The sequence below is a fragment of the Trypanosoma brucei genome, chromosome 2, assembly GCF_000002445.2.
Source record: "Trypanosoma brucei brucei TREU927 chromosome 2, complete sequence".
NCBI classification, from domain to species: Eukaryota; Euglenozoa; class Kinetoplastea; order Trypanosomatida; family Trypanosomatidae; genus Trypanosoma; species Trypanosoma brucei.
The window spans coordinates 226,651-242,625 of record NC_005063.2 but is presented as its reverse complement, the minus strand read 5'-3'; the positions used below and the strand labels follow the sequence as shown (position 1 = coordinate 242,625).

At 43.1% G+C, this 15,975-nt stretch overlaps 2 protein-coding genes and 2 pseudogenes across 2 annotated transcripts, besides 3 other annotated features; all 4 read right to left on the bottom strand.

The window, feature by feature from the left end:
- Positions 1-15,975: part of a sequence feature (sequence corresponds to BAC RPCI93-25N24) that runs on past both edges of the window.
- Positions 1,406-1,442: a microsatellite.
- Positions 1,881-6,225, bottom strand: Tb927.2.1310 (annotated as a pseudogene).
- On the bottom strand, positions 7,184-7,420 carry Tb927.2.1290 (hypothetical protein; the record flags this gene model as incomplete). Its single annotated transcript, XM_946406.1, has 1 exon — positions 7,184-7,420. One exon carries the CDS (start codon positions 7,418-7,420, stop codon positions 7,184-7,186), a length of 237 nt encoding a protein of 78 aa, XP_951499.1.
- Positions 8,272-11,325, bottom strand: Tb927.2.1260 (annotated as a pseudogene).
- Positions 8,768-8,813: a microsatellite.
- On the bottom strand, positions 12,218-12,589 carry Tb927.2.1250 (hypothetical protein; the record flags this gene model as incomplete). The annotated part of the gene is made up of 1 exon (XM_946405.1): positions 12,218-12,589. The coding sequence occupies one exon, from the start codon at positions 12,587-12,589 to the stop codon at positions 12,218-12,220; it is 372 nt and encodes a 123-aa protein (XP_951498.1).

Below are 15,975 nucleotides of genomic sequence, written 5' to 3'. Positions count from 1 at the left end.
CAATACCATCGCTCGAGCAGAGCAGTTTCTTGTCATAAAGACATTAACCACATGCTAAAATTTTCCACGCCACCAGACCACACTTATATAAACTCGCAAAAATAAATAAATAAGAAATAAGCGGTTGCAAATATCATACCACTTCTTGCAATGTAAACCGAAAATGGTGCGTCGTGGAAGTGCGCTTGAAATTAGTAAACGAAAAAATTCCTGTATCATAACAGTCTTTCACTATTTCATGAAGTATTTCAATCTCCAACTAAACATCATGTAAAAACACCTTAAAGCCACTCCACTTTCCAATATATAAAAATCCCACTAATGTTTCTCTCATGTGCCATCGCAGTGCATCCTCATGCTTTTAATTTCAGTAGTCATTCACTTCCCAAGTTCCGTAAGCATTTACTGCTAGTAATGTAAGCGAAACAATTTGGGGATGTGATATTCAAATGACAGTTGTTCTTCGATTTCACATGCATCTTGCTTCAGATGCAGCGCTGCTTTTCGTCTCTTTTTTTTCCTCAAATAAATACATAATATTTGATATTTTACTATTTCGAATCGGTGTGGATTTGTGTAACTTAAATGTGCGGCTGTCTGTAACTTATCAGTTAACAGCAGTGTCTAATTAATTTAAGTGTGTGAGGAGGAAATCTCTTTGTTGTTGTTGTCAAATAAAAAGTAAATATGAAGAAATACATAATTTACCTCAGCGGTGTTTTCTGGAAAGTCATAAACATATACGGATACGGTAAGAAAAGGAAAATAAAAAAAATGAAAGGATTTGCTCTCGCCTTCAGTTCTTCTGAGGCATCATGTTGTAAGAAAGAAAATAATATTTCCCAAAACCAGTGAAATGTTTAATACACTTTACCATGCACATGTAGTACAAATGTTAATGAATTAATGTGGTACACAACCCTTTGCTGCGCAAGGGTATTCGGAATGTATGACATCTTTACAAAAGTTTGGCACAAATATTTCTGAAAGGAAATGTAGTAAAATAAATTATGCTATTACAAAACCAAACAAATACAACAAGTTATAATATAATATTTTAATGAAACGAGAATATTGAATCGCACTGTTTGAGAATGTAGATATACCAGTGGCAAGTGTAAAAAAGAATCATGAGACACGTAATGTGTTGTATTATCGTTTCCCATGTAAGAACTTGGTGCACAACATGCTGCTCTGATATAATTTATTGTAAAGTCACTCTGTCATTTCTTTCAGTAAAGCAAATAATAATAAGAATAATGAAATATATTCACTATACTTTAATGGTATATAAACTTTACCTCCTCATATCATTGACAGATATACAGTACTGCAGAATGTTGAGTGCTTTTACTTTTCAGGTGTGGCTATGAGTAAAAATTAAATGTGAATGTTGTGTTTCATGTAATAACAATAAGAACGATAGAAATAATAATAATAATTCAATATATATGTGTGTGGATGTGTAGTCATAAAGTTAGAAGGGCATGCAAAATAATGATATGTTCATTTGGTATAGTTGTAATATGAACGAGAATAATACAATATTTACTACGCTTACAACTAAAATACAAATTTCCACTGAGAAAAAAGCCTTGTGCATACATACACACACTTTCCTAACTGTTCTTTATTCTTCACAATATATGATTGGTATGACTTACTAATTTGTTAAACGCTTACATGACTCTAATAAAATCCTCGTATTTCTCGTATTTAAGATAGTGTAACATACAATATCATCCATGTGAATTGTTAGTGGTATCTGTTTGAGTAATAGTGCCTACAGTAAATAGCTACTCGAACTGGCTGTTAAATTTAGTAACGTGTTCTCAGCAATAAGTTGTTAAATTATACAAAGTGAAACAATGGATCAAATATTAACGGATATGTACCCTCCTTTTTCTCAGTTCACAAGAAACATCAGACCAGCCACACACGTTGTCTAGGTCAACCCAAGAAAGACATGGCAATTCCAAAAGACTTCTGAATCCTTCTGTGGGCGTTCTGACATCATGTCTCTGACGGAGATGCAATTTTTTAATTGATTTTATTCTCCCAAGTGGTGTAATATCATTGAGCTCCTCACAATAAGAAAGATTGAGTTCCTCAATGGTATGGGGTGGTTGAATTTCCCTGAGATCTTCATCTGTAATGCGCGACATAAACAGGTCAAGAATGCGTAACCTCGGAAGAGTGAAAAGTGCACTAAACCCCTGCGTTAGCTCTTTGAATTTCCCTATATGCAACTCCTCCAGTGTCTTGATATTAGCAAGACATGAAGCATCGGTCATATCACTCAATTGAATATTCAGTGTGACGAGGGATTTGCATCTGCTGATATAATATCCATCGTAACGCGTCGTGACACTGGCGGATTTCAAGTTGAGCACACGAAGTCGTGGTAATTCGCTTAGTGCTTCCCAGCCTGAAGTTATGCGGTAACATCCGCTCAGATTCAATTCCTCCAGTGCCGTAAGGTTTGATATATGAGATATGTCTGTTAGTTTCCAACTGGAGTCTAGGTTGAGTGACGTAATTGATCGAGACAGACAAATATAATAAAGTGTGCTATCGCTAATGCGAGATAAACCGAGATCCAGCGATTTAAGCCGTGGTAACCTCCCAAGTGTCCAGACTCCTTCCGGGGGTTTACGGTAATCCCGCAATGACAATTCCTCAAGGGACGTGACGTTGGAGAGGGGTGTTATGTCTGTTAACTCCTCGCCCACTTCAATATTAAGCCTCACGAGAGATTTGCTCGTCCCAATAGATTCAACAGATATATCACTACCTCTCACATTTCGCAGATGGAAAAAACGCAACCGTGGGAGTGTACCAAGGTCATTTAGTCCCTTGAGGCCGTCTGAACAGCTCCTAACTATCAGTTCCTCCAGTGATTGAATTTTATACACCACCGTAACATCTGACAACTTCTCACACCGGAAAAACTGCAGTTTCACCAGCTTTTTGCAACTGCTAAGGCAAGCTATATCTTTAGCGGTGATGTTGGTATCAGATAGAATTGCTACACGTAGTAGAGGCAGCTTCCCGAGCGACTCCCAGCCTTTTCGTATTCCATTGCAGCAGTTAACATTCAGCTCCTCCAGTGTTGATAATGAAGATAATACTGATATATCAGTTACCCATTTGCAATGTGATAAGTTGAGTGACTGCAGCGATTTCGATTCGGAAATATTTTTAGTTACATCACCATTAATATCTGTATATTTCAGATTCAGTACTCGAAGGCGCGGTAGACAGGAAAATGACGGTATACAACATACTTCCCGTGCATGATCAAGTACCAATTCCTCCAACGTTGCAATGTTAGAGAGAGCTTTCACAGGTATGAATCCCATTGACCTCTCAAGATTCAGTTTCACAAGTGACTTACTATTCCCAAGGATGGAACATTGTTGCGCATATCCGTCTCCCATGTAACATTCCTTCATGCTTAGGATACGTGCCTTGGGAAGCGTTCCAAGAGTTTCAATACCTTTTCTGATGTTAGGGCAGCAATCAAGGTTCAACTCCTCAAGCATAGTAATTTTAGAAAGTGCTGTGACGTCTGTTATATCTTTGCAAAACGCAAGGTTGAGTGTATTCAAAGACTTGCACTCGCTAACGTGCCGTATTTTTTCATCATTAATGCGTGTGTTTGACAGTACGGACACGCAGTTGGTGAAGTGTACCAAATACATTCCAACCGGATGTTACATTACAGCAGTTGCCAATGCTGAGTTCCTCCAATGCCGTAAGGGAAGCTATTGCAGAAATAGATGTTATTTTCTTGCAATGCGAAAGATTTAATGATACAAGTGGGATTGAGCTTGTGCAGATATTCTCAAGGGAATTATTATCAACTTGTGTCCGTCCCAAATCCAGTACACGAAGCTGCAGTAGCCTGCCCAGTGTTCCCATTCCAGAGGTTACTTTGTCACAGTAGTGGAGATTCAGTTCTTCAAGTGTAACAAGGTTTGAGAGAGGCGTGACATCACCAAACCCTTTGCAGTTCTCAAGACTGAGCCTTACAAATGAGTTACCGTTCCCTAGTGAAACAATAACTGAATCTTTCAAGTGCACACCCTTTATGTTCAACACACAAAGCCATGGCAACTCTCCAAGAACGCTCAGCCCTTTTCTGATGTTTGAACAACTATCAAGATTCAACTCCTCAAGCGTAGTGATGTTGGAGAGAGTTGTAACATCAAGTAACTTATTGCAGAAAGAAAGATCAAGCGTAACAAGGTTTTTGCACTTGCTAAAATAGGATATGCCTCTATCAGTAATATGTGTATTCGAGAGGATTGCCACATGTAGCTGCTGAAGTTTTTCAATTGCTTCCCATCCTGCATTTATTCCAAAACAGTTGCTCAGATTCAGTTCATTCAATGCTTCAAGGCTTGAAATATGGGACACATTTGTCATTTTCCAACAATGGGAAAGGTTGAGGGACGCCATTGTCTGTGATAGGCATAAACTTCTGAGAGACTCATTGTCGGTATTTGTGCCAGACAGGTCCAACATTTTAAGCTGTGGCAGGTTTCCGAGACAACCAATTCCTGCGTCAATACCCGTGCAGCCGTGAAGGCTTAGTTTTTCCAGAGTCAAAATGTTGGCAAGTGCTTCCACATTACTCAGTCCCGTGATACTCTCCATATTGAGCTGTAAAAGGGATTTTGAGGCACCAATACCAGTAAAGTCAAGGGACGAGATGTGTGCCTCCTTTATGTTAAGTACACGCAGGTACGGTAGTGTACCAAGGCAACCCACACCACTAATGATGTCAGCACATTTTTGAATATTCAGCTCCTCGAGTGTAACAATGCTGGATAAGAGTGTCATATCACCAAAGCCTGCGCAGTTATCAAGACTGACCTTTACAAGTGATCCACCAGTCCCAACTGAATCGAGAGATGGCTCGCTCAGGTGCACATCCTTCATGTGCAATACACGGAGTTTTGGTAATGCCCACACAACGCCTATCCCTCGTGTTATTCGGCGACAACCGTTAAGGTTCAATTCCTCAGTAGCAGTGGCATTGGAGAGTGGATTGATATCTTTCAGCTGAATACAATAAGAAATGTTCAGCCTTTCAAGCGATCCACAATCACACAAACCCTTCAGACAATTATCTTCCACAGGAACACCACTCAAGTCAAGTATACGCAATCGTAACAACATGCCAACTGTTCCTATTCCCTTCGTTATGTGGTAACAGCTGTTTAGATTCAACTCTTCCAGTGCTTCAAGCTGTGAAATTGGGGTTGTATCCGTGATATTGTTGCATTCGGATACACTCAATTTGGACAGTTTAGCACATGCACTTATTTCCCCTATACAGCTATCGTCAATATCTGTGGAATTTAACTCAAGACACTTCAGGTTAGTCAAGCGAGAGATTCCTCTGATATTTGTCAGTTGCATGGTGTCAGTAATAACCAACTCCTCCAATGTTCCAACACTGAATATGCAGTGAATATCATTGTTGTCAATATTGTTGCTCCTGAGACAAAGCCTTTTCAACATGTGCAGTTTCTTCAAAGATATCATATTCACAAGTTTGCCACGCGGATATTCAATGCGTAACTCTTCCAACTGTTTTAGCTTACTGACTCGTTCTAAGTTAAATTTCCAACCTTTTGATAACGTGATGGTTAATTTCTTGGTATGAATGCGGCCACAGAGTGAGGAAAGAGCACCTTCATATAGTCCTTCGTCACTGAAGGCATTATCAGCAGCATTATATAATGTTACTCTATGTATGCATTCGGTGTCATCACACACACCACCTTGCCTTTCGCCACTCATAGCTGTGAGATTACTCATGAAACACCTAAGTGCCTTCACACTGCTTTCCAGCCGTGTCGTTTGTTTAATCAATTTCTTATGCTCATTCAGTAATGATACCACAGTTTCATCATTACTGGCGTCACGCGTCTCTTCGGTGATTGTAACGGTGGTGAGTTTATTTTGTTCAGTAGTTGATGGTTCCCTTAAAGCTTCTGACTGCTCAGGTGATGAGCTGCGCTGTCGCTTTCTTCCTTGGTTTCCTGACATTGTGGTTCCCGTTTCCGATTCCTTGAGGTGCTGAGTGTTGAGGAAATGCTTTTTCTTTTTTAATAATAGAGCTAAGCGATGAATCAAATGGGGGGAAGTGTTATAAGGAAGTAATTGAGGTGCATGCCAAAATGTGTTATGGTCAGTAATCCTAACCCTTATTCGGTGTCCTCCAACTGAAAAGAGAAACGATAAATAATTGCAGTGTAGTTGTTTTGTATATATAAAGAAATCAATAAAGTGTGGCAAAAATATACTGTTTATTATTCTCAGTTGCTTACACGCTTAGCAGCCACAAGGGATTAATTTTATTCTCGTTGCTGTATTTATGAATTACTGACCCAGTGCCTGGAGCACGCAGCAACAGTAGTTTCTGACAGTAGTATCAGGAAGTCTTTGCACTTCCTTAAACCGGAAGCTAACCTTCGCCTTCACGACCTTCCCTTGCAGAGCAACTAGCATATAATTCTTATGCATTGATGCCGCGGCATGGAAAGCAAGGTGACACTTGCCTTCCCTTTCATTGGCTGCAATATTTTCCAAAAGCACGGCACACACAACCACAAAGCTGTTAGAATAATCCCAATCTTCATTCCCTCCACGAGCCACCCATCTATGGTAGTGGCCTAAATTTCAATTAATGTCATTGCGTGAGCCCAAACGCAGTGACAAAACGGAAAGCGAAGACACATGAAAACACCTCCCGGATATGACGCATACGCTTTATTTACCTCGGCCGCAGAAGCCAATTGAAACATCTACTGTGAAAACTGAAGGGACAACAGTAATTAGGGAGACATATGGTCACTACGGTTTCCGATTAACTGTGGACAGTCGGAAATGCGTTGATTGAATGTCTTAGATAATCACCGCTACAGGCGGGGAAATTCCATCCCCAAACTTTGCGTCCCGGTCCCTTTTTCAGGTATTGAAATATCTCTATAAGAAGCTTGGCACTCGTGTTCGTGCATGCCGTGATTTCTGTTGTGTTTGCATGTTAAAGAAATACCAGTGGTACATTCGATTCGAAAACACATTTCAAAAGCCTTTTGGTCTTTGCTTAGCCTGGTGGCAGTAACCATGGTTCCTTTCATGAGTTCTGCAATGTTGAGGGAATGTTTTAGAATGTATTGCCATTTTTTTCGTTGTTGGTTTTGCTTAATGTAATATTTTCTCCACAAGTGGTGTACACGCGACTTCTGAAAGTGAAACCAGTTGGAGAAATAACAAGCGGAAGTGTGGCAAACAAAACACAGTTACCTTCATAATTGGAAAAGGAGGAAGTGAAGCGGGTTCCCACAAGTGTTGTGTAACCCCAACGGAAGGAAGAGGGAAAAGGGAACACGAAAGGGAACATTATGGCGCCATTGAGTATTAATATGCAGCGCCTTTTGCTTGACTTTGTTGGTGTTGGTGAGCGTGCGTGCCTCAGTGGTGAAAGCTCATAAGTTTATGTGACGAATTTCTTAGCCTTTTGTTTGTCCGACAGATTTACTGTTTGATATCTCGCGCGGTTGGAAATACGCATCCCTCAACAGGGGAAGTGAAACGGATAACTGTAAGAGGGGATGAGGGAACGCAAGTGCAGTGCAGTGCAGGTTCCACGGTGGAAAAAAGAAAAAGCATCAGGGCAAATATCAGGGACACCGCTTCACTCACATGGACGGAGCCGTCGGGTCATTTTCCAATGAAGGGATGGGAATATTGGAGCAACTATGGAGCATGTAATTTTTTTTGAGGAAAGAAACAAAACAGCTCTTGTCATCCTACAAACAGGAGCCCCCTCTTTTCATACAACCCAAGAGGGAAAGAAAAACAAGGGGAGTATTATTTTCTTCGTTTTGCACACAAATGCACTACTCTAACATTCTGGCCATACTTCGTAGAAGTGACAGCAACAATGTACAGAAAAATTTAAAAAATGACGTTTAAAGAAAAACATATGCCCACGCTTCGTTACCGTATGTAAAATCCCGTACTGATGGCCACGGTGTCGACGATGCCGTTGATTGGCCGTCTTTTACCAACTCCTCGGTTCGAAACGGTTAAGTGCGGGGAATGACGGCTCCAACAAGCGGTAAAAACTTATTGACATTAAAATGACCTAATTTCTGGTGGCCCACTCCCCTCTACAAATCACAACGCATGTGACATTATATAAGCTGCGTGCGTAAGCAGCGCTCAGTAATATTATGCATTTGTCCATTCGGCGCTGTCAGAAATTGTGCAGCCCCTTCGGAAGGAATGATGCAAGAAACACAGCTGTAGTTCCTGTGCGAGGTGGACGGCAGCGAAGGGACTCTTGCTCACTATTGTGAACAAATCACCAACAGTTTTCACCTCGTAGCAGTCATACCTCCCAATCAGTGAACGAATCAGACGGTGATGTGTTGCAACGGCATCAGGCGTCAGGTCAGGGTGTGCAGCCCACAACACAGTCCTGCTCTCAATGTCAGTAAATATTAGTGTCACAGGGTCCGTTGATTCCTTCGGCGCGCTGTCGTTATCACGGGTGCCGCGGAGAGGGAATCACGCAAGTAAGCTTAGACATATTGCGAGAGCCACAACGAATAAAGAGTCACCAACCACACCAGCAACTTGTGCGGGGGTGAGGGCGTTACCGTTGGGGACACCGCACACCAACGACGGCGACATCGCATTCTGTAGTGTTGGTGCATCTGACCGTAGCGCACGTGCCACTGATCACACACACACACACACACACACACACACACACACACACACACACAGACTTATATCCGTAGCACCGAAGTTTGACATGCAATCATCAGCGGTAACGACAACGTTGATTATGCAATCATAATGTTTGTACGGCCCATATAACGCATGCCATCAATGATGATTACTGTTTGGTTGAAGAAAAGGCCGACCAGCAGGCCGGACGTTACCCTTTCCATGTTTTGCAGATTCTCTTGGATTAGTCTACCCGTGGCGAAACCCAGCACCGACAGCGGCGTCCACTTTTCCACCTCACGTACCGCCTCGTGGAACCGTTGCACAGTCTACGATGTCGTGTTGATGTCTGGGTAGCAAAGCAAACTTGTTGCGAACAAAAGGTGCTTGGTGCCACCGCTATTGTCGAAGGCTTGCACAAACTCATTTTACAGCAGCGCAATGCCAGAGAACTGGACAAATACGCGCGCCTTGTCTTGGATACGAAGATGCTCTTCAATTACCACAATGCCATCAACAGCAAGTCCAATGATAAAAGTGCTACCACTTTTCGAAAGATACTCTCCAACAGAGTCCCCTGCAGTCAACACAACGGTAGAGCTGAGGTTCAAGCCAAATGTGAGCAGTGCCTTTCTTAGCGCATCAATGAAAGCGGACGCCTCACCGCCCCTTACAACGCGATTGGTGGAAGTCAGCACGAATGCTGGAGAGGGAGCTCGCTAACATGCATAGCTGCTGTTCCATTGTTGGGGACAAGTGGATCACATTCCTGCTGAAACTGTTCAGATGGGGGATTGGTGTCATAGGGTCAATGAATGTCAGACCGAGCACCGCTTTTGTTACGATGCCAAACACGGCAGTGACTATCCTTTCCTGCCGCAATGTGTTGAGCTCGTTGGAAACCTTGTGCGTATCTGTGGCAATCCTCTGAAGGAAGAAACTGTTCATCTCGCCAACTTTCCCAGATGAGGTCGTGGTGGACACACCAGTTTCAAACTGTGTGGAACCTCTCAGAAGCTCTTCGTGATCTTCCATATCAACGGTGAGGCCGGTGAGTGGTGTCTATAGGAATGAGGGATCGATATAACACTGTAAGGAAGTTGTCATAATATGCCTGCCAACAGGCGGTTGCAGGCGGTAATTTTCAGCAATCTCCCTCATGTAGACGTCCTTCCTGCCACGGTTGCAGCGGCAAGTGGCATCATTTGCAGTGGTAAAGCTATCGCACTCACCTCCAAAATCACCGATCACGATGCCATCAATCACATAACGGCGACTCAATGACGGCTGTGCGATTTTTCATCCAGCCATGACTACGCAGTGCCCGCGCCAACACCTCTCCAGTAATCCAGCCATTGATCGTCAGCTCCCCATCCGCGTCACTCTTTAGAAAGTGATCCGCATCATTGAAGCCACTCCACTCCTTGTATTCAGTCAAATAGTTCCTCATTTCAGTCTGAAAGCGTTTTACCGCGTCGATATAATCTTCCTCAGCGAGAGGATTTGACCCCGTCTGAATCACACGATGGGGAACAAACGGAACATTCGCTTCCTCCAATGTCTCCTTCCAGATGCTCACGATTGATTTCTGCAATAAGATCGGAGTTGGCATGAACGTATCTTCCGTACGCGGATCAGACACCAACCTCACGAGATTTTTTTTTTTGGCATCAGGCTTCATGGCGGCAAACATAATCACAGCCTGTGGATTTCCCCCAGCAAACTCATCCCATACGGCGTCGAATTCCTCAGGTGATCCACCTTGGCCACCCGCTTTGTCCTCCACCGTGAAAACACAACAGAAACTGTACCCCATGCGCCATATGAAATCCACTGCCTGATTATATGCCTCACTACCTCCCGGGAGCCCATCAAGATACATGAAACCCTGCTTTAGCACACGTAAGTGACTCACCGCATAACGTACTGGGGTAATAAGTTCGCCAGTGGCCCCAAGGAGCAGGAAGCAAAAATGCGGCAGGTATCCCTCATGCCCTGTCGATACTCAGTCATGGGACCGAATCCAACAAGTTGGTTCCCTTCTGATGTATTGTACAGCTCGTTCGCGTCATCGCCATTTAGTGCCTTCGGGCAATCATTCAGAAACTGGACCAAATTGATGCCGTATGAGGGGGAGCGGGCAACTTCAACATTCACCCCGAGTGCCACCGTCCAGTTCCGAGCAACCAGGGAGGCATTGAAACCGGCATTCACGGCATTGATAACTTGTAGGTCCCATTTTCGACTGTATAACAGAGATATTGCCTTCACCGTAACTTTCCCACTGTCATCTGCGTTAAAAATAACACATATTTGATAAAGTTGAAGTAACACTAACAGCAACAGGAAAAGTGTTGGCGTCGTAAAGGTAATTGGGAGAGGTGGTGGAGCTTGCTGTGCTTCGTCAGCCGGCATACGCGTGCGATCATGAATGAAATTCATCAAGAAAGTTATCTTGTTTAGCAATGATGGATGGAAGAGGGTTGCTAGTGATGGCATAGAAAGGTTGGTTATACTGAAAGACAATGATAGTACGCATTGATGCACAGACAGTTTGAGCAAATGCATGGATAAAAACAAACGACAACACCTTTTGCTGCTTTAATCCAGGTTTCTGGCAGTCGAGCAACCCATCATATGCATAAACACCACCTGCCATTCAACTTAATTAAGACATATTTGCCGATCACTGCGATGGATGAGAGGTTTCTGCATTTCATTACTGAGATGTGCTGCAACCAGACCCAGTCAATCCGGCGCGCAACAGCTAACTACAACAGTACAATCAATGGCTTCCTCGCATCTTACCAAACATACGCGTGCATTACAAGCCTTTCGCTGTATTAGAAGACCGGCACCTATTAGATGCCCTTCTATCCAAACACCTTTAAGATAATTCCATGGTCACCTGGTAACGTCTCGAGAGTCACATGACAGGAGCAATCAGTTAACATTTATCACCGTACACGGTTGTAAATGCATCAGCTGGTACTAACCTCTACCGACCGTCATGTCTGTGTAAAGTGAGAGTGAAAAAAGAAGGCGTTCTGCCTGCTGAATTAACAAAAAATATTTCTCAATGAAATGCAATTCACAGTTAGCCGGTTTGGACAGCACACGGGCATCTGCTCATTTGTCCTTTAAAGGAAATGATTCATCCTGCCGTTACATCCAATCAACGCTACACCTTGCTCTTCCTTGTTGTGTGACCAGAGAATGGCTAGTGTCATATGTATATATTTGAGACTGATATCTTTGCAACATTGTCTGACCCGTTTCCGCCATTATTTCTTGGCGATACGCTGAGGTGTGCTTATGTGCGGTATTCTCCATATTAAAAGATACTTCCATTTACTCTCACCACAGTGTTACAAACCAACATATTGCCACACATGTATGCATACAAATACACAATTTCCTCCTTCCATGTGGTTCTGCTCATTGAGTTTGATGACGCTCACTAAGTGGAACATCGGGACGTGCACAAAGTTCGTGATATTTTATGTACATCATGCTCATGGATTCCTAGAGCCGGTAACATGTTGGTTACGGTTACACTCATATCAGGAGAGACCAAATACATACACAAACAAGTTTGATAGAATGCATAATGCGCTTCAACATTTTCTCCTTCTCTCCATTGTTGTGACGCAAAAGTGCGTGGAGGAAATGGGACCTCATAAGGAGGAAATTGATAAGCTCGAAGTAACTTATAATTGAGAGGAGTTGATGTCCGCCGGATTTCCATGAGTTGGAGACTATCGTTAACGCTTCTATATCCCTTTGTCGGATGCTCGGAGTTTCTGCATGCACACTGCTTCCGCCACAGCATATCCGAATAAAAAGAGTCTAAACTAGTTTTCTATCGCTGACATGCATGCGCCCTTTGCTTTCGCATCGGTACAATGCTTTATGTCTTCTACATCCATTCCAAGTTCAGACGTCAGTCGCCACCCTCTCCAGCTTGTACATGTAACGTATCATTTGAACTCTCCAACGCAGCATTCATACACGGAGAGAATTCATCCCCATTTTGTAAAAATTGGCCAATACAGTCTCACACATGATTTCTCTCAACCTTGTATCCACACTTTCACTTCATACATTATCACATCCATAAGACGTGTTTATGACCATTGTGAGCCCTTCCTCCAGTTTCTTTGTGTGCAGTTTCATCAGGGTCTCTTACCGCTACACGAGGAGGTTCATCATTAATCAAATCCAAATTCACCCAGAACACCACAACCGTCACAACTTCTATTGTCTCTGACTGCCTTCTAACACACTCCAGATCCATTCTCTGATCCAATGTTGCGATTCTCTCTGCACGACGGCACTGCTTCCCGCACACAAAGAGAGAAAAGAGAGGCGTCAGTGGATATTAATGAGTATAAGTAAGGGAATATATTACGCAGCGGTCAATGAAATGGTGCGACTATATGTGACCTCCATTTTGACCACAAATACAGATAAAATGCATGTTGGCAAGGGCGGTGGACCTTCAATTTCCTCTCCCAGGTAGCTCTTTCGGAATACTAATTTCATATGAAAATGACTGCTTTACACCAAAAGGTTGATGCCCTTAATTGATATCTGTGGGTATGCAGCTTCACAACTTGTGCGCATGCATGAGTTTGTGTTCAAATAAAGCGAGTATAAAGCACTCATACATACTAAACCATTAAGCCATCACAAAGGCGATATCGACCTAATAATAAGAATCGTAAATATTGTCATCTTCCGAACAGTTTCTGCTCCTCATCCTTTTTCATACACCCTCAAAAAGTAATGAATCCCCATACGCATCACACACATTATTATCTAGGAGCATCGGAAACAACTCCAGGCTAAGTGCAGTTTGGATCAACTTTTTCCTGCTTCTTAAATCATTCTTTAGTGTGTTGGTTCATATCAAAATATCAGCCGGGTTGTGCTCTTACATTCTGCATGAAATGGATTCAGAGCAGCTCAATATATATTTTCCCTGTTTCGCATGCTTACTGTAGACTACCATCCTCACTTGCAAGATCACGCGCATAACTGTATTTTGTTGCATACACCTGGAAGAGTGTCGTACAGCTTAACAAAAGGCTAAGCGAAGCTGTCAGGTTGAACATACACGGATGCAGACGTTTTGGTTTCACATAAGCCAACTATACTGAATACTGGTTGTTGGTTGCTCAAACCATGTCTCCATGTCCATACACCTTAAAATAGGTTAACTCCTCAGTCACTTAATGGAGTTGACAGGTCTGATGTACGACTGTTCATTGAAGGCATGAAGTATCTGCATTCCTAATCTCTCCTTGGATTAAATCTCGTAAATACAGTTTCCTTGAAAGAAATGTTTCACCTGTATACAGTTTATGCGGACACGGGAATTTAAGAGGGAGATTTGGACTCTCATTATCTGTTCCGCATTTGAAACGATTCCGCCATTCCCCTATGCTGAAGTTGTGAAGCAGCACTGTAATCATCGTGATGTGACATTATTTGATACGCAGTATTGTCGCTAACTCACAATGCCTTTTTGCAGACCCGTCTCCGTTATAATTTTTCTGATTCGTGACAACCGCAGCATGGATTCAAAACAGCTTTACAGACAATTTTCGAAACTGTGCGTGATGATACCGTAACATTGCCAAACAGAACTGGCATACCATGTTAACGTCAGAAAAGAAACCAGTTACCCCACATCTACTCAGAGTGAGGGGGAAGAGAAACTCTCAAAAGAAATCACTGTAATGTGCCGAATTCACTAGAATGATTGCACACTAGCAGATGCTACTATCAAATACCAATCCCAACATAAACGACAAAAAATACACAGCGGTCCTATCAGTCTAACGTAATCAAGGCGTTATGTCACATGGCTATGATCCATGAGCTTTCATGCTTCAAACAATAAAGGAGACATTGCGTTGTGCTCAGTTTGCATGCACGCGAAGGGATGCAGTAAGGCAGTCCGGCACTTTTCACACACAAAAAAGACCATGTGGGTCACCAGGTCTGTTCAACGTTTTAACTCTTTGGGTTAACCTTCAGACTCCATTGCTATTCAGAAGAATCCACGAAATGATGAGCTTTCCGCACCATCCATAATCCCCGATATTCCAGTTGAGAGAAGCTGCCAAGTGGAGGGTGAGATGCCGGCCAGCTACCCATTTTCGCACGTTTGCCGGCTGCACATGGTCGTGAGGTTCCTTCGGTCCAATAGCTTTAAGAGTCTTAGTACGAATTGTCTGGACATTGCAAAGGAACAGAGTCACTTTGCTGGCGCGTTTGTTGGCTCCATTTCTCATTTATATTTTGTATACGGAGCACGCGAGTATATGAGAAATAAAGTACAGGCACCCTACTTTCAACTATTCGCAGGATCCACCACCCTTCTAACCATGTGCCCATCTCAGGCTTTTAGTCACCACAGACCTCGCTGATATAATGCCTTCAGACTTCTGCACACGTCAGCATCACTCTGTCGCATTGCGCTCTTTCCTTTCGTTTGGAAAAGTCTCTGAAGGCAGTGACGGGCCCATAACAGTCATGTCTGATTCGTTGCAACAGTTCCTCCTGCGCCGTGCCGCCATACCATGCACGTCATGTGCCGTAGGTTTTAGCGGATGGCTGCTCGGGAGTCTTGGCACCGCCTCCCTGCCTTTTTTGCTTCGCCATTCCTTCCGCTGTGCCTTTCACCCCTTTTCTGACATTAACTGCGTTCATGTGCAAGCCGCCACTCCACACTTGAAGTTGTCCAGTTTCTGAGGAGACGTTGCGGTGGTGACATGCTTCCAAGCGCCGGATAATATTCCTTCCGTCGTTCACCTGCTGCGTATCCAACATTTGAGCGTTTGAGCTGCGTGTATTTGGTTACTTTTATGTGGACTTTCTGATTCGGTGTGGTTGTGGCCTGTTGTTGTTTTTTTTTTTTGGTTGGCATCCCGCAGCCCTCTGTCACGAATTCGTCGGCGCTGCCAGTTGTTGTTTTACGGACAGAAATTCCGGACAGGGTTTCTAAACGGAATTGGACGCTGCTCATATTCGTTGGTCTGACATTGTTATCATATTTAGTGGTCTCTTTTCTTACATTTCCCCACATTTCACAAACATATCGCGATGCCTCCCTCGCTCGCTCACTTGTCGCGGTCCATCCACCTTGCCAGTTGGTAATTGCGGTTTCAGCGCCACAACCCACGCGTTGTTTCGCTTTTTCTCCCCAAC